This window comes from Phocoena phocoena, chromosome 6 (assembly GCF_963924675.1).
Source record: "Phocoena phocoena chromosome 6, mPhoPho1.1, whole genome shotgun sequence".
NCBI lineage: Eukaryota > Metazoa > Chordata > Mammalia > Artiodactyla > Phocoenidae > Phocoena > Phocoena phocoena.
Genome location: NC_089224.1, coordinates 107,938,136 through 107,957,336, shown reverse-complemented (window position 1 = coordinate 107,957,336; position 19,201 = coordinate 107,938,136). Strand labels below are relative to the sequence as shown.

The 19,201-nt window shown below is 53.5% G+C and overlaps 1 protein-coding gene across 8 annotated transcripts in view; it reads right to left on the bottom strand.

Annotated features, from left to right (window-relative positions):
- The window catches only part of DNM1 (dynamin 1), a 44,134-nt gene extending 29,957 nt beyond the window's left edge, over window positions 1-14,177 (bottom strand). For all 8 annotated transcript variants that reach the window (XM_065879734.1, XM_065879736.1, XM_065879733.1 and 5 more), the window contains exon 1: window positions 14,017-14,177. In XM_065879734.1, coding sequence (XP_065735806.1) covers window positions 14,017-14,177 — 161 coding nt within the window. The remainder of the gene's footprint in view (window positions 1-14,016) is intronic.
- Between the last annotated feature and the right edge of the window lie 5,024 nt (window positions 14,178-19,201).

Below are 19,201 nucleotides of genomic sequence, written 5' to 3'. Positions count from 1 at the left end.
CATCTGCTGTGTCAACTTCAGCAGTCCTTTCAGCTAACTCTTGAGGGTGACACTTCTCTCTGTCCTGTCAGCTCTTCTCATCTCCCCACCCACACAACCACGGCCCCACCCAGGCCAGCACAAGAAGGAGGGTGGAGGCCTCTCCAGGGATCAGGCTCTTGGGATCACAGTTATGGGATTCCCAGGACTCAGGAAAGGGGGGAGGAGGCCAGAGCTTGAGGGACCACAGAGATCTGGCCAGTCACCTCATTCATGGAGAGGCACATGGAGGCCCAGGAAGGGGAAAGGATACACTCAAGATCCTATAAGGGGGACTTCCCTGGTGGCGCAGTGGTTAAGAATCCACCTGCCAATGCAGGGGACACGGATCCGAGCCCTGGTCTGGGAAGATCTCACATGCCACGGAGCCACTAAGCCCGTGTGCCACAACTGCTGAGCCTGTGCTCTAGAGCCCGTGAGCCACAACTACTGAAGCCCGTGCACCTAGAGACCGTGCTCCACAACAAGAGAAGCCACTGCAATGAGAAGCCCGCACGCCACAACGAAGAGTAGCCCCCGCTCGCTGCAACTAGAGAAAGCCCGCGTGCAGCAACGAAGACCAAACACAGCCAAAAATAAATAAATAAATTAAAAAAAAAAAAAAGATCCTATAGGGCTGGAACACAGCCAGATCACGAACATGGATCCCCTGCCCCCAGCCCAGAGCCTGACCCGGACTCACAAAGCAGGTTTGGGGCAGAGGGTTTGGGGACAACAGAGTAGGCCCAGGTTTCTGGGTTCAAGGCCTCATCTGGGGGCCCTGGGGAGGCCTCTTTCATCCCCTGTTCTCACCTTGCCCCACCTCTGGGGAGAGCAGAGGCTAATGGGGAGGAGTCAGCCACCTTATGGGGAAGGAGAATGATAAATCCTGCATTTATCCATCATTTCTAGGTGCCAGGCAAATGCTTTTCATTTGTGCAAGACTCTGAGCTTCAGAAGGGTGGGCTTGCATCTTTCCGTCTGTCGCTGTATCCCATGGCTCAGCACAAGGCTTAGTACACAAGACGTCCTTAATAAATGGGCACTGAATTCCCAAGTCCTCAAAAAGTGCTCTCATATGGAAATGATCATTTTACAGATGAGGCAACTGAGGCTCAGAAAGGTGAAGTGACTTGGCCAAGTTCACCCAATGAGGAATGGCAGAGCTGGGATTCAATCCTGGTGCTGTTGGACTCCAGAGCCTGCAAACTTTCCCATCAAGCTCTGCTGCCCTCTAAACCTGAGGAGCCAGACTTGGCTTTTTATGTAATTCAATTAAATTCAGTCTAGAATATATTTGGGAGCAGCTGCTCTGTGCCAGGCTCTGTGCTGGGCCCTGGGGATGGGAGGAGATGAGTCAGACAGTTCCCACCCCGAGGAGCTCACAGCATGGTGGGAGAGACAGAAGTAAACAGATAATGCAATGCAATGTGACATGTGCTGGAATGGAGGTGCACCAGGCAGCACAGAGAGGGAGGTGATTAACTGGGGGCAGGGGGAAGCGAGCAGGGTGGGAGCTTCCTGTCTCTGTCTCTCCCATCCTTTATTCGCTGATGCCTTTGCAGGGGTGACCCCCTAGTACTTGGGATCCCTCAGGGCTGTGGAGGTAGGACATCTATTCTCACAGAGGCTGGGGTGGGCCTGGGGGTCTGGGGTCTACCTTATTCCCCACCAGCTCCTCACCCAGCAGTACCATGGCAACAGTAGTTGCCATGGAAACTGCAGGAGGGTTTGGGAAGGATGGGACTCCCCACAGAGAGCCCCCTCCCCATGCAGAGACATGAACCTTCCCTGGAGCTCTTCCCTGAGAGCACCCCTCCGCCCCCCACACCAATGGGCCCACTTGGTCCTGGCAGGCCAGAGGGGTGGAGGTCCCTGAGGTGCCACATAGAGGGTGTGGGGAGCCCAGGGCCCAGCTGGAGGGGTGGTCAAGGGTCTGCGCCAGCCTGCTCCGAGTTGCTGCCTCCCAGGGCTACTTAAAGGACAAGCAGCTTATGGGAAGCTGAGATTAGAGCACAGGGCCATGTGTGGGAGAAGAGCGCCTCCTCAGACCAGGATCTCCCAGGGCCGGGGTGGGGATGGGGTGCCCAGGTGGGGAGGGGCCCCATCTTGGCCCTGGCCCAGGTTCTCAAAGGGAGGCCCTCACACAGTCTATGTCAGAGTTCCCCAGGCAGCCTGTTCAAATGCACATGCCTCTGACAGGCTGGGTTAGAATCTCGGGGTTGGGGGGGTGGGGCAGGGGAGGGGAGGAGGGAATCTGGATTTTAAACACGATCCCCATATGATTTTCATGTTCCTGTCAAGTTTAAGGATCACTGGCTCAGTGGTGAGGAGCCAGTGCCAGGCAGAGGCCCTGGGTTCGAATCCTGCCTTGGCCATTCCCCGGCCTGGTGCCCCCGGGGCAAGTTGCTTCATGCTCTGGGCCTCAGGGTCCTCAGCTGTAAACTACATGATCTAAACCAGGCATCATATACTACCACACATGGCTGCGGGAGGATCCTTGGAACCCTTTCACCAAAAGAGCTTAGCCCATGCCTGGTACATAGTAGGCGCTCAGCAGTTGGAGGGGCCTGTCAAGGAGGTCCTCCTGTCCTCGGTCTCTTCCCTCGGAGGCTCCCCAAATTTCAGCAAGGAATCCAAGATCCTGAAGAGCCCTCTGCCTCACCTCCTTCGGGCACTGAATTGGATCTTGGGATTCTGACCATAGAATGTTGGGTGGAAACGATGGACATCAAGGAGGTGCAGTTTTCAGAGAACATCTCACTCCCCTGTCATTATCCAGAGGGTGGAACAGAGGCCCACAGAAGGGCAGGGAGCTGTGAGGCCACACAGCAATGGGAGAGGTAGGAGAGGTGGCCAAGATGGGACCAGGACCGGGAGGCCGGCTCTCCAGCCCCACATGCCTGGACAGGCAGTGACAAACACCGGCTGGTTCCCATGTCCAGACTGAGCGCCTTGCTCCCTGTTGGATTCCCACGCTGGGCACAGGCTGGGCTACAGCAGGGGCTCAGGCAACAGTGGTAGGAGCGAGCACGGCTGAGCGGCTCCACAGCTCCTGCCTTTCAACCGGAAAGGCTGCCCCACGCCCTCTGTTAAAGTGTACCTTGGTGCCTCCCCACTGGGGATTCAGGCCTGATCTGGCTTCCAGCCGGAGCCCCCCCTGCACCTCCCACCTAGCTCCTGGTTAGCCTGAGGGAGGACAGAACAGGTGCCCAGAGAAAAGTGTGCCGGGCCCACCAGCCTCAAGTGACATGTGGAAGGGGTGGATGGTGACAGGCCAGCCCCTCCCACTCATCCTGGACAGATGGTAGTTTCCCGGGGAGGCCTTGCCTTGCCATCTGCAGAAGTACCTTCAAACCTGAAGCACAGGGAGGATGAAATAAACATGTCTCACGACCTCCAGGCACAACATACTCCCTGTCTGAATTGGCTCTGTCACCCCAGAGGGGCCTGGAGAAATTACACCAAAGAGCCGAAGTGACCCCACCCCTACTCTGGTGTCCGAGATCCGGGACTATTGCTCTGGAACCCTGGTTTCCGGGTCCTGCTGAATGTAAACAACAGCAGAAAGTAGCATGCTTGGTCTGGCGTGTACCCAGCGGCAGTCATCCTTATAAGTCTCTTGTTTCCTGGGCTCTGATGTCAGACGGGCCAGGCGTTGGATGTCAGAGCTGCCACTTAGGAGCTGTGTGGCTATGGACAAATGACCAGGCCTCTCTGAGCCTCAGTTTCCTTATCAGTAAAATGGGTTTCTGTGAGGCTTATATAAATTAATGCCTGAATAAAAAAATATAACTTGTTGAGCAATCTGAGAACACAGGCTGGGCTCCCACAACCATGTCACCAACTGATGCAGCAGGGAGGGAGTTGGAAGGTGGATCTCCTGGGGGCTGGCCGGAAGAGTGGACGGAGGCTAGGATATTTCCTGCCAAACCTTGCCTTGGAAGTGGAAGGCAAGCGGGCCAGGCAGGCTGTGAGATGCCCTCTGAAGCAGGGATCCAGGGTGGATGTGAGGGAGTGGATGGGCCAAGAAACACAGTGGGGAGGAGGTGAGGCCAGGCAACAAGTCCTGCTCTGTTCCTGCTGCCCCAGGAGGTCCCAGGCCGGCCCACTTCATTGCACAGCCCATGAATTTCCAGCTGAGGTTTGAACATTTTAGGGCAGCCCTGGCCTTAGCTTCCCCTGATATTCTGATGTCCAGTAAACAGGGTTGGTCCTGTTTACCACTGTATTCCCAGCACCCAGCTCGGAGCCTGGCACTGAGCGGGCACTCGGGACACCCCTGTCGACTGAAAGAATGATTTGATGAAGCTCCTACAGTTTTCCCACCATCGCCCTCATTGCACACATGTGGAAATTGAGGCATAAAAAGGGGAAGAGTGTTGCCCAAGTTCACAGTGCAAGTTGGCGACAGGGTAAGACTGGTGCCCAGGGCTCTGGACTCCAAGCCCGGTGCTCTCTCCACAACATCCATTTTCTCTATTAAAGAAAATCTGTGGGGCTTCCCTGGTGGCGCAGTGGTTAAGAATCTGCCTGCCAATGCAGGGGACACGGGTTCGAGCCCTGGTCCAGTAAGATCCCACATGCCATGGAGCAACTAAACCCGTGCGCCACAACTACTAAGCCTGTGCTCCAGAGCCCGTGAGCCACAACTCCTGAAGCCCAGGCACCTAGAGCCCACGCTCTGCAACAAGAGGCCACTGCAATGAGAAGCCCGTGCACCACAACGAAGAGTAGCCCCCGCTCACCGCAACTAGAGAAAGCCCGAGCGCAGCAACAAAGACCCAACGCAGCCTAAATAAATAAGTAAAATAAATTTTTAAAAAATGTTAAAAATAAATAAATTAATTTAAGAAATAGAAAATCTGTGATCTTTCCTTCCACCTTATCCTTCCATCCTTCCTACATTTCTTCTTTGCTTCTTTCCTTCCTGCCTCCCTCCCTTCTTTCCTCTTTCCTTTCCTTCAAGTGTTGATGACTTTATACTCTCAAAATGAAAATCAATTTCTCTTTTGCCTGTACCTTAAAAAATCATATGTTCTCCCTTTAAAAAAACTTTCGACTACTATATATAAAATAGATAACTAATAAGAAACTACTGTATAGCACAGGGAACTTTACTCAGTACTCTGTAATGACCTATATGGGAATAGAATCTAAAAAAAGAGTGGATACATGTGTATGTATAACTAACTCACTTTGCTGTATGGCAGAAACTAACACAACATTGTAAATCAACTATACTCCAATAAAAATAAATTTAAAAAATTAAAATAAAATTGAAAAATTTTTTTCCACAAAATAAAATGTTGAGATGGCCAAGAAGCACATGAAAAGCTGCTCAACATCACTAATTATTAGAGAAATGCAAATCAAAACTACAATGAGGTGTCACCTCACACCAGTCAGAATGGCCATCATCGAAAAGTCTACAAACAACAAATGCTGGAGAGGGTGTGGAGAAAAGGGAACCCTCTTGCACTGTTGGTGGGAATGTAAACTGATACAGCCACTATGGAGAACAGTATGGAAGTTCCTTAAAAAACTAGAAATAGAATTACCATACGATCCAGCAATCTCACTACTGGGCATATACCCTGAGAAAACCATAATTCAAAAAGACACATGCACCCCAATGTTCATTGAAGCACTATTTACAATAGCCAGGTCATGGAAGCAACCTAAATGCCCATCGACAGACGAATGGATAAAGAAGATGTGGCACATATATACAATGGAATATTACTCAGCCATAAAATGGAACAAAATTGGGTCACTTGTAGAGATGTGGATGGATCTAGAGACTGTCATACAAGTGAAGTAAGTCAGAAAGAGAAAAACAAATATCATATATTAACACATATATGTGGAACCTAGAAAAATGGTATAGATGAACCGGTTTGCAGGGCAGAAATAGAGACACAGATGTAGAGAACAAACATATGGACACCAAGTGGGGAAAGCGGCGGGGGTGGGTGGTGGTAGTGGTGGGATGAATTGGGAGATTGGGATTGACATATATACACTAATATGCATAAAATGGATAACTAATAAGAACCTGCTGTGTAAAAAATAAATAAAATAAAATTCAAAAATTCAAAAAAAAAAGAAATTGCTGTTTCCAGCTATTGAGTCAGAAAAATAAATAAATAAATAAAATGTTGAAAAAATAAAAAGCAACCAACACCACAACACCTGGGGCTCACCACTGTAAACATTTTATCATTTATAATAATAGTCATGGCAAACACTGATGCATTGTTGACTGCTGGCCAAGGACTCTGCCGGGGGCTTTAAAATCTGCATCATCACGAGGTTTCTTTCGGGGGTGATGGAAGTGTTCTAAAATTAGATTGTGATGATGGTTGCACAAGTCTGTAAATATGCTAAAAATCATTGAAGTGTGCACTAAAAATGGGTGAATTTTACGGCATGTAAATTATACCTTGATAAAGCTGTTTAAGAAATCTGCATCCTCTCGTTTGATTCTCGAATGGCTGTGTGAGGTTGGCATGTCCAGTTTCCCCAACTTAAAGGGGAAGAAACTGAGGCTCAGAGAGATGAAGTCAGGTGCCCCTCACGTGCCCACTTGTGCCCGGGGCTCTGAGCCACACTTGGGTAGTGGCTCTGCTTGCCTAACAGCTCAGCACAAACTTTTCCCAAGTCGCTCAATACAGAGCTACATCTGGATCCTTATTTCTTATCACCAGCAGCTTGCTGTGAAGGAATCTCAGCTCCACCACTAAATTATTTCCCTGCTCCTAACCTCAGTTTCCTCATCAGTGAAATGGGACACAATCCAGCAGCTCCCTCCTAGGGTTGTTGAGGGGATGCCTTGAGATCCTGGCTGTAGAAGGATCTAACAGATCTAACAGAGTGCCCATTGGTGATGCCATGAGCCACCTGAGTGCCCATCATGTGCTAGGTGCCTGTGTGTGCTAGAGAGCATTGCATTCACCTGCTGAGATGTTTCTCCCCGTCCCGGCTGGTGGCCTTGTTTCCCTGTGCTAAGACCAGTGATAAAAGAGTGACACAGTAATGAACAGGTAAAATGTTCATAGTAACCCTGGTTGGAACTCGCTCTCAGCCCAAGGCCATGGCCCTCTTTCTCCCTCTGTGGTCCCTCATTCTGGAAAAACTGAGCCCTACCATACACACGGAGGTCATGGGCTGGAGGGTGATCAGGGAAGGCATCCTGGAGGAGGTGTTGGCTGATGTGAGCCTTGGAGGTTGAGCCAGTGAAGGAAGAAGACAGAGGTGTGGTGAAGAGCCTTCCCGGAAGAGAACAGCACACGCCACGGCACTCAGGAGAGTGAGAGGGATGGCCCATTTCCCCATGAACTGCAAGATACCCAGGTGGCCCAGGAGGGAGCGGCTGGAGGGGAATCCAGGCTGGGTAAGGCAGGCCTCAGGGTCCCAACTCAGGAGCTAGGGCTCTGGTTGGAGGGCAGGGGGGCTAAGGAGGGCTTCTAGCAGAGGGGATCAGATTGGGAAGCCATAGAGAGTTCTGTGCTGTCAGATGGAGAATGGCAAGAGAGGCAGATGCCCCAGGTGCTAAGACAAAGGTGGTGGTGGCCAAGGTAGAGAGAGGGGGGTGGACTGGGGCAGAATACACAGGGCTTGTAGACTGAATGGATGGAGAGGATGAGAGAGGAGGTGGGAGCTGATCCCGGGGCCTCTGGCCAGGGCACTGGGAAGATGCCATTTCAGTGACTGTCTCAAACACCTTCCAAGGCCAATATTCCTCTTTTTCCTGTTGCCTGTAGTAATTCCAAGTTGCTAGAGCTGACTGCTGCAAACAGTTCATATTCCCTAGCCAGATTTCAGTCCAGGGAGGGGGTAAGAGTGCCCGAGAGACAACCAGAGAGAGCAGAGGAGGAGAAGCTGAGGTGTATGGAGATGTAGGCACATGGGTTGGGGTGAAGATGGTGGACATTCACACGGAGGCAGGAGACCTGTGCTGGTTCCTGTCCTGCCTCTGATTCCACCGCTGTGTGACTTCAGGCAGGTCCCCTACCCTCTCTGTGCCATTTCACCACCTGAAAACTTGGGATGATGCTCCTCCTACTAACAGGTTGTTGGTTCCAAGAAGACAATAATCAGCGCTGCCCTTGGACCTGGGGAATGGGGGCCCTGACCTTGCACCCCATCCCAGTTGAGATCTCCGGCCTCACCACCCCCATGAAGCATGGGGTTCCCAAGGACCAAGGGAAGGTGCCCAACTGGAGCCTGTGCACCCCTCCTAGGGGTCTCAAGCCTACCTCTAGCTTCTGTCCCCACTGGGGGCGGCCCTCGCTTCGGGGAGGCAACCCTGGGGGGCTAAGGGGGATCCTTTCTGGGGACGGGGATGGAGCTGGAATATGAGGGTGGCCTGGAGAGAGACGCTTCCCATCCCATCACAGAGCTCGGAGGAGTCTGAAATTCGATATTCAACACCAGCCTGCCAGGTTGCGTTGAAGGTGTGTTTGTCAAGGTGGGAGGGCAGAATGTATTGTATTTAGCAATTCCTTAGCTTGATTTATAACAGGAGCATTTAGACCTACGGCACGTGGGCTCCACTTCTGCTCTTGTTCCGGGGCTGATAACACCACGTCCGTGAATGGCTGCCTCCGCTCCCGCCCCGCCCCTCCTCACCCGCCCGCCAGGTTCCGACCCTCCGACCCCAGCCAAGGCCTGGGAAACTCGATTCTCCTGGCGCCGGGATCAGCTGCCGTCTGCCAGAGTCACCTTTCATTCCCAGCTCCTTGAGGCCACTGGGTGGGGCGGGGGTTTGGGGAAGACGTCCTCTGGCGGCGCTGAGCACGCGGGTCTGGCTGTGGGCGCGTGGCAGGTGCGCGCTCTGAGCAGGGAGACGGGGAGTGTGGCTGCCCGGCAGCATCGCGGGCTCTCTGGGTGGGGATGGCTGAAGGGCCGGCAGCGCCTCCCCGACTCTCCCGGTCTCACTGTGACCTCTGCTCCTCACTGCCCTTCGTCCGGGTTCTCAGACCCACTGGGCTCCCTCCCACCTCGGGCCTTTGCTCAGGTGGGACCCTGCACCTGGAGTGTGTGTTCACTCCTTTGCCTGATCAAGTCCTATTTTTACTCAGGCCCAGACTTAAATGCTCAAATGCCTTCCCGGGCCCCCTGACGACTCCCCTCCCTTCAAAACCGAGGCTCCTGGTACCCTTTTTCCAACACAAAACAAAAGAGCTCTTTGTGTGATGTAGCGTCTGTCTGTCCTGCTCAGCTGTGAGCCCCCTCCCCCACAGCCCCCCCTCCTCCAGAACAGGGGTAGGTCTGGCTTCTTCAGAGCTGTATCCTTAGGGCCTGGCACGTTGCAAGTGCCAAGGAGATGTCAGTTCTCTCTGCCCCCTCCAGTCAGTGACTTTCTACTTTTGATGTCTCAATTATCCCCTAATCATCTTTGGCCTCAGTCTCCAAACCTGGGAAATGGGACCACTAAGATGTAGCCCGAAGTGTTCAGAGGAAGCGACAGATCTTAGTAGTGGGGAGTGGGCTGTCCCCCATGGCAGGAGCTGGGGCTGACCAAGAGAGGGGCTCTCTGAGTCTGTGCTGGGACGCGAATGCAGAGAAAGGGGCAAGGGGATTGGTAGGAGGCAGGGAGCCTGAGCAGGGGTAGGCAGAGTCACCAGGGAAACCCAAAACACTACCCCCAGGCTGCCCCGTGGGCTCTGGGCAGAGGCTCACTCCCCAGCCTCCCTTCGCTATCCTGGCTAGAGGAGATTCTCCCACCTCCACCCTCACCCTGGCCCTCCTCCCAGCTGGTACCTATGCCCAGGCAGGAACAGAATGGGTGCATCCTCTGTGCCAGACCTTACCCCGAGTGCTTCACGGGTATGACGTCAACACTCATCACAATCCCAAGAGGGAGGTGCTATTATTATCCCCATTTTACAGATGAGGAAATAGCAGCCAAGCAGGGTTTAAGAAACATGCCCAATGTTGCCCAGCTTGTAAGTGGCAGAGGTAAGCTACAAACCCAGGTCTGATTCCAGAGCCTGAGCGCTCAGCCCCTCTACCACACTCCCACTGGCCTTGGCCTCCCCAGGTGCCAAACGGGAGGGAAGGTGGGCACTGCCCAAATGTCAGCATGCCTGGGCACCAAAGTGAGTAAGGCCAGGGGCATCAGAGGCTGGAAGCCTGTCCCAGGACACCAGACTTGACGCTGGATGGGTATTGTGGGGAGGGGGCACGCGACAAAGGGAAACCTAGGGCACCAGACATCTGCTCACAAAATGCTGGGGTGTCCTGGGGCCCACACATACTCCTCTGTCTGCACTTACCCCCAAGATGATCTCATCTATGCTCACGGGTTTACATCCCATCTCTTCCAAATTTATATTTCCAGCCAGCCTTCCCCCTGAGCTTCCGACTTGCATCACCACACTGCCCACCTGACATGTCAGACTCAAAGAGTTCAAAACCAAACTCCTGATCTTACCCCCAGCCCCCCAACTGGCTCCTCCCGTACTCTGTTAATGGTGCCAACACCCACCTGCGGTCAAAGGTGCGGAAGTCATCTTGGATTTTTCTTTCCTCACCTTCCACATCCCATCCACCAGCAGATTTTGTGGGACTTTCCTCCAAAATACATCCTGAACCCCACAGGTCTCCCCCTCTCTCTGCTAAAGCCCTGGTCCAGGCCCTGTCACCTTTGCCCACCGCAGCAGCCTCCTCATGTGTCTCCTGCCCCCCTTCCCAAGTCACATACTTGCTGAATCAGCTCAAGTCACTCCATTACTTAAAAGCTTCTGATAATAATGAAAACAAACGCAGGTCCTCAGCATAATCTGAGGGCCTTGTAGATCTAGCCCCAGCCTACTCCCCGATGCTGTGTCCGCTTTGCTCACAAAACACCAGCCCCAGTGCTTCCTTTCTGTTCTTCAAACACACCAAATTCATTACTGCCCTAGGACCTTTGCATTTGCTGTTCCCTCCACCTAGAATGCTCTCCCCAGATAGTCACGTGGCTTCTCATCCCTCAGTTCTCCTCTCAGATGCCACCACCTCCTAGAGACCTTCTCTGACCTCCCTGTGGAAAGTGGCCCTTTTCCCTCCCAGCATTGACCCCATTCCCCGGTTTTCTTCTCCATATATCTGCTGAATGACTCAATGAATTAGCCTCAGTTTTCCCTTCTGTAAAAGGGAGACAAAGAAATAGCATAGACCCAGACCAGTCCTAGCGGGGTCCTGGGCAGCTGGTTGGGTCACCTCCATTGCAGAGCTGACAACAGGGTCCTCCTTGTTGCCCGGGAGCCCGGGCTGGCCTGGAGCAATCTTTGCTTCCTCTGTTGTATTTTCCACTTCCTCTCAATGGGGGGTTGACTCCCAGGAAGCCCCAGGAGGCAGAGCCACTGTTACCATGCTTATGTGTCTGGGGACCTAGTCCTAGGTAGAGAGGCTGGGACCCATGACAGACCAGGCAGGGCTGGCTGGGGGCCCCGGTGAACTTCAGTTTCCCGACTGCACTCCAACACCGGCCTCCTCACTAGCTTTCATGAGGATCAAGTAATGCTTCCCTGCTCACTCCTCCGCCTCAGGCCCAGTGACCCCTGCTCTGCCCCTGGCCTGTGTCTGTACACCCCGTGCATCCTGCAGGGCCACAGTCAAACGGTATTGGGTTGTGAGAGGGCCCAGGCCTCCTGGGGCAGAATCCACATCTCACTCCACCACTCAACAAGCAAACAGTTCCCCAGGTCAGCTGTGACCAGGCTGGCCTGCTGTGCTCTCTACTTACTGGCACCTCTCTCTGCTGGACAGTGAACTCCAGAAGGGCAGGGGCCTGGTCTGTACTGGCACATGAAGGCCCCAAACCTAACTGACAATTAACACCTCCCTCCCACGTGTTTACAAAAGGGGGCTTTTACACCCATGAACTCACTGGAGCCCCACGGCCACTGTCTCAGGAAGGCAAGGCAGCAGCTGTCAGTCTGCCCATCACTCAGATGGGGAAAATGGGGACCCACACCCCTGCACATCCCTTTGCTCAGTGCAGAGCTGGGCTCTTAGAGGCTGTGCAGGCTCCAGATTGGAGTCTAATAGATGCTGTCCTTCCTGGCCCTGTGACCTTGGACATGGCCTCTAACCTCAGTGTCTCAGTTTCCTCACCTGCAGGATGGGCATCATGGTACCTGCCTCATGGGGCTGTTGCGACCCATCCCATATTGCATGGCATGGGGCACATGGGAAGGGCCCAGCAGGTGGGAGCTGAGGTCACCTTCCCCTCTGTGCCCCCTGCCCAGAGCACGCAGCAGGCACAGAGCAGGCGTTCAGCAGATGTCCAGTGGCTGAAAGGCAGGCCTATGGCTTGTACACTGGAAAGTTCTGGATGTCCACGAGTGCTATATAAAGCACGAAGACCCCGGGGCTTTATTGTCTCCAGGGTCCTCCCACCCCCTCACTCTGACAGCCAGGCGTAGGGACGGGGACCATCTGTGTGTCTCTTGCCTGTGCCTCTGCTGCTCTGGGGGGTCACGTGACTAGGAGGGAGGTTCTTTGGGAGCCCGTCCCTGGGAGACAGACGGCGTCCCCCTCTGCTGACCAGATGGGGCTGGCCGCCCCCCCAGATTCATAGCTCCAGGCAGGATCCTTCCCTCTCATCCCTGGGGTTGACACTGGGCTTCCCAGGTCATTTGTGGGGCAGGAACAACCACCTGGTCCAACTGTCCATATTAGAGATGGGGAAACTGAGGCTCTGAGAGGGCAGTGACTCGCCTGAGGTTTCACAGCAGAAGCTGGCTTGGACCCAGGATGTCTGGCCTGGAACTGCTGTCCCTCTGAGGGCGAAAGCCTCTACCTGCCTCCCTCTCCCACATGTCGTTCGCTTCTTTAGCCATGAAGGTCATTGGCACAAAGCTAGAGTTTCTGAAGAAGGCGAGGGAGGGAGATGACACAGTGGGCTGGTCAGTGTCAATTCTCCCGCACCCCCCTCAGTCTGCCCAGCCCCCACTCGGTCTCCAGCACCGGGCCGAGAGCGTCATCCTCTCTCTCTCCTCAGCACCCGAAAAAGCCGCCTCCGCCTCCCCTTTCTTGGGGGACCCTGGGGTGGGGGTCACGACCCTGCCTGCCTCCCTAAACCCAGGACACCCTTTGTCTTTGTGGTTGCCCCTGACTCCTTGCCACCCGGCCCTCCCAGCGCCTTGTGGGATCAGAGACAGGAGGGGGATTAGGTTGTGCAAATGGCTCCCCCCTCCCTGCCATCCTGCCTCCCTGTCTTAGTCATCTCTGCACTCCGCCGCCTTCTCCCTCCATTACAATCCCTCTGCCAGGCCAAGGGGAGAACGACATTGACAGGTGCCCCCACCCAGGGGCGGCGGCGGCGGGGCAAGGGGCCGGCTGCTCAGTAAAGGATCAGAAGCGGTTTCTCCCCCACCCCGTCCTCTTCCTCATCCTGCAACCCGCGCCGCCCCCCTCTTCCGCGCTGCGCACGGATGGCGGCTGGAGCCGCAGAGGTGTGTGTGTGACGGGGGGGGGGGGGGGGGGGGGCGGGGGGGGAGGCTGCGTCTGCTCTCCGATGCCCACGGGGCTATCTCCTCTCCCAGGGGCTATGGGGGGGTGGTCCCCTGCCACGGGCCGGGAATTCCCATGAGAGGAGGGAGCTGTCCCCCGTAGGGCCTGGGGTTGGGGGCACTGCCCCAGGGATGCTGCCCGCCTTAAGAGACCCCCAGAGCCGAAGGGAGGAGCTGAGTAATGCAGGCCCCTCAGTACCCAAGGGGGGTTGGGGGGACAGCACTTTGCCAGGGTCTCGCTGTCTTCCCCAAAGGATGGGGCGGAGGAGGGGGGCGTGATCCCGCTGCCGCTGGCTTGACGTTTGCGGACAAGCCAGGGGCGCTGCGCCCCTGAGGGGCTCTCGTGGCGGGGGTGGGCCGCCTCCTTCTGGCTGGAGGCGGGGGGCGCGCCTTCCACGGTGCAGCGCCAGGGGCTGCCGTCGGGGCCGGGTAGCGAGGCCCGGAGGACCCGGGCGGGGGGAGTCCGAGTTCAGGGGCGCGCCGCTCCTACCTGCCTACGAAATTCTCGAGCACTGAGCTCTTGCCGGCGCTCTGGCCGCCCACCACGGCGATCTGCGGCAGGTCGAGGTCCGCGTTCTGGCCGATGGCGGAGAAGGCATCCTGCAGCCGGTTGACCAGCGGGATTAGATCCTCCATGCCACGGTTGCCCATGGTTGCGGCTGGCCCCACGGGCTGCGATCCGGCGGCCGCTTGGGCTCCCGGCTTTGGCTCTGCCGCTGCAGCGCGCGCTCTGACTGCCTGCGCCGCGGGCCCCCGCCCCTCGGGGATCGGAGCGGAGCGCTGTACCAGAGTGCCGCTAGAGGGCGTCCGCAGCCCTCCGGGCCGGCAGTCATGCGCAGGCGCCGCCCGTGGCACTATGGGGACTGTAGTTTTCTCCTTCTGCGGCTTTTGGGGCGCTCGAGCCATGTCTGGGGGAAGCGCGGATGCTGCACCGCAGATATCATTCCTGGAAATGGTCAAGGTCTCCTAGGTACTAGGTACCGTTAGTACCAGGCCCCTCGGATAGTGGTCATGACTGCCTCACTCCATCGTACAGTTGTGGAAACTGAGGCTTGGAGACATGGGCCTCCTCCAAGGTCATAGTCTCCTGACCTTCAGTTCCACTTGCCCTCACTGCCTTCTACTCTAGGTTGTGACTAATTTATCTCCGGCATTTCCCTCCCCGACTTTGGGCCTCAGTTTCCCTATTTCTAGAAGGAGAAGATATAGAACATTAATTCAACAAATATTTACTGAGCACCTACTATAAGCCAGACCCTGTTCTAGGCGCTGGAGATACAACAATAAACAAGACAGACAGTTGGAGATACAACAGTAAACAAGAACAAGAATAAGATCTTCCCTCATAGATCTTAACAGTGGAGACAGACAGTAAATGAATAAACAGATAAATGAAACAGTAAAAGTGAAAATAGTTTATACTAATAGTGATGGGAGAAATAAACATGGGGTGTGAAGAGAAGTACCTGTGTGGGTGCAGAGTCCTCTTTAGCCTGGGAGGTTAGGGGGGGTTCTCTGAGGAGGTGACATTTGAGAAGAGACCTAAATGTTGAGAAGGAGCCAGCCAGGCCAAATGAATGGCAAGTACAAAGGCCCTGACACTTGGAAGGACCTTCATGGGACAGTTGGGACTTCTTGTCCTTGAGAGTGACAGTCTTTTCCCCAAACCATCAGGGTGGTGGTAAAACAGTGGGATTTGAATCCAGGACTTCTACAACCCTACCCTGTTTATCATTTTCACATGGAGAGACCATGGGGCCCCAGGCCTAGGCATCCACGTCTGCATTTAAGGAACCTAATTTGGACTCCCCACAAGGCTGGAAAGGAAGGCCACCTACCCTGTGCTACTGGGGATCAGAGGTTACTCTGTGAACAGAGTGGGGACACTGCTGGGAGATCAGCGGCCTGTGAATTGGAGACTGTTGTGCATTCACCCATTTAATGCATATTTATTAAGCCAGGAACTACGCTGACCCCAGTGATAAAGCAATGAGCAAAATGGATAAAGCCCTTACCCACATGTGGCTTATAGTCTAGTGGAAAAAGAAGGACAAAGCACAAATAAGCCAATAAATATGACTGTCAGATGGTGATGAGTGCTTTGGAAAGCAAGGAAGCTGGGGAAGTTGGAGGAGGGGGTAGTGTTGCTATTTTGTATAGAGTGGTCAGAGGAGGACTCTGGTAAGGTAAAAATTTGAGCAGAGACCTGAAGGAATTGAGGGAGCAGCTCATGTGGACATCTAGGGGAGGAATTTTCCAGGCAGGCAGAGGGGAATAAGCGGATCCCATCCCAGGAGCCGGGCCTGGGTCTCAGACAAGCTGTGTGATCCAGGTCCCTGCAGATCTTTGAGCCGCAGTTATCCAATGTGGGAATGACTGCAAAGGGCATGGCCCTAGCCTGGCACTTAGGAGACCCTTATTAAACTGCTGCTGCTGATCACAGCCTTCCAGACAGCTGGAGCATCAGTCACACACAACACACATCCCGTGCAGCTGCTCCAAGCCAGCCCATTATTATGCTCTGAGAGCCAGAGAGGGCAGAGATGAAGCCTGAATTGGAGCCATTAATTTGGAAAGAGGGTGCGGGTTACAGATGTCTGCCTAGAAGAGCACCACCATGGCTGGGTTGTTTTTCCTAATTACAATAGGGAAACTTATTGTAAAAATCAGACTTTACACAGTGTTTGAAAGCTTCTGGTCATTCTCCCACCCAGAAATAACCACTACTTATAGCTTAGAGTTTATTCTCTGGCTTATCCCATATATATTCACTTTGTTTCGTTTTGTTTTTATAGAAATGGGATCATACTATAAATCCTGTACTGCTGTATCACCCATGCCAGACCAGCAGCCTGGGCATCACCCTGAGTTGGTCAGAAATGCAGACTCTCAGGCTTCACTCATGACCTGCTGGATCACACCTGCATTCAACAGGAACCAAGGGCCCCTGGAGATTCCGGTGCACATCAAAGTTGGAGCTCTAATACATATTATCATATGCAACTTGCTTTTTTTAGCAACAGTATGTCTTTGACGTCTTTCAGCGTAAGAACAGTTTGGTCACATTCCTTGTTCACGGCTGCATAGTTTCCCACTGTTTGGCAGTGCTCTGGTTCTGTTCCCTGGTCTGCTAAAAATGACTGTGCTGGGCTTGAAGAACGGATGGATAAAATGCCACTTGGAGGGGAGTGTGAATAGAGAAGTGCTGATGTTCTGGGCAGAGGAATCAGCATAAGCAAAGGTATGGAATCAGAAAGGAAACGAACCTGAAGTCTACCCTGTCCTTGTTCCCACAGGGCTTGGTGAGGACCGAAGGAGGGATACTGTAGATGGTTCTCCCGGGTGCTGAGAAGTTGGGGATCCAGAAGGCCAATGAGTTAAATGAGTCTTAGAAATGGCTTTGACCCTCTACCTGGAGCGCTGACGAGGGAGAATTCTCTCTGGAGCCCCTGAAGCTGTAGCCGCCACCTATGCTTGCAGATCAGTATCAGCAGCAGAAACACTCACTGTGCATTTCTTCCTGGGCCAGGTTACTGTGCTGAGAGATTCAACCCTCAGGAGGGAGAAGTTCTTATTAGTTTCCCTTGACAGATGAGGCAACTGAGGCACAAAGAGGAATGTGGCTGAGGTCACAAAGCCAGAAAGTGATGGAGTGAAGATGTGAATTGGAGAGACCCAGGGCTTCTATGTTTATATCCTATACTGCACCAGCCCTTGCAACCTATACACTTCTGGTGCACATGAAATAAAACACTAGTCCCTTCTGATGGGGTTTTTCTTGGGCACACAGCAGGTGCTTAATAAATGCTGATTGCATTAAATTGTGCGATGGCCTTATTGCGCAGCCTTGACCCTATAGCTCCTAGGTCAAGCCATTATATTTAGTCACTAAGTCTGCTCAGGGTCTGGCCCTTTGGATTCATTCATTCGTTTATTCTTCAGCAGGTATTAATCAGTGGCTACTTCATGCCAGACCTCAAGCAAGACATAGGGGGATGAAGAGGTTAATAAGATGCAGGACTTGTCCTGCTAGAATGCGGATCCACTGTGAAAAGAAGACAAGCTAAGCAGACCAGGTGCGTGAAGCCAAGACACCTGGCCGTGTCTGGGGCAAGGTCACTGCTGAAGAAGCATCTGGGCCAGGCTGGAGCACACATAGTGCCCTCCTCTGTGTGGCTGGGGGATGGGCACCAAGATTTCCCAGGGGCTTTGGGGCACCGATGGTCCAGGCATCTGTGCTTGGAATTCCCCATCTTACAATGAGGAGCTCCCCATAAGCCTGAAACAACAGCATAAGCCTAGATCCCTTGTATGCTGAGGATCAAGGGCACAGCTCCAAAGCTAGATTGACTGCTGTTCAAATCCCACCCCTACCACTGTCTAACCCAGTGACCTTGGGCAAGTCAGTTCACCTCCCTGGCCCTCAGTTTCTGCATCTGTAAAAGGGGATAAGACTATTACCTAACTCATAGGGTTGTGTGAGGAGGATTCAGTGATGTAATAATTCAGGTAAAACATGAAAACAGTGCCTAAAACAGTGACATTAGAGCTATGATTAGTATAATTATAATCATCGTTACCGTTGTACTGTCTGAAGAAACTTCAGCCTCATGAAGGTAGCAAAGCATGTCACCTCTTGGTGGGAAGGATAAGGGATCATAAACGTGCCAGGATTTGTGGGGGAGGCACAGAGCTAGGTCTGGAGGTGTGGATTGGGGGCCAAATGAATGAATGAATCCAAAGGGCCAGACCCTGAGCAGACTTAGTGACTGAATATAACGGCCCTGGATGGCTCAGCTTGTGGAAATCCCAGACCCCAGGGGACCCCAGATTACCCAATTATTCCCCACGTGGACAGAGGCCTTTGAAGGTATATCTGGCAATCAGGAAAGGCCTCCTGAAGAGGCGATGTTTGAATTGAGCTGGGAAGACTGGACAGGGATCGGCCTGGTGACGAGTGAGAGGAAGGGGGAGGATTGTAAGGGAAATTTAGTTCCTTTGGGGACGGAAGGCAGCCGCTGTGGCTGAACCTGGTAAGCGCTGGGGAGACCCTATTACACATAAGCCAGTCCTGTCCAGCAGAGATGGCCAAACTCAGATCCTAAGTCGGGAGGGGTCCTGCCCCAGGTCTCTCTGGAAGGTAGGGGCAGCAACAAGGCTGTGCCCACCGTGCCACTCCCACCTCTGTTCTCTGTTCCCCTCACCCTGCTTAATAATAGGTAAAGGCGCAGGTGATGACAGATACTGATACATGATAACCGTATGGCCTTATATTTTTCTCTGCTCTAGTCTGGCCGGGAGCTGTCGCTAAGCACGGACTATTCCTGGGGTTTCTGAGCTGGGCGTCTGGTTGTGGGCATACTCTGTGAGCCTGCGTTGGTGTGCTGTGCTGGATGCCTTGATGGGACTTGCTGCTGTGCGGTGATGGACATAGATGTCAAGAAGGGAAGAGCTGCTGTGATGAACACCAGCCCGAGGATGGAAGGAGGAAACTGCATCCTGGAGTCATTCGTTCATTCGTTTGCTCATTAATCAACCTTCCCCAAGCAACCATGATGTACAGGGCTCTGAGCTGGTGTCCCAAGGACATGGGGACAACTCAGCAGCTGCTTTCTACTGTCAAAGGGCACATGACATTACTGAGGGCAGAAATAAGAGGAGGAAGTAGCAGGTTA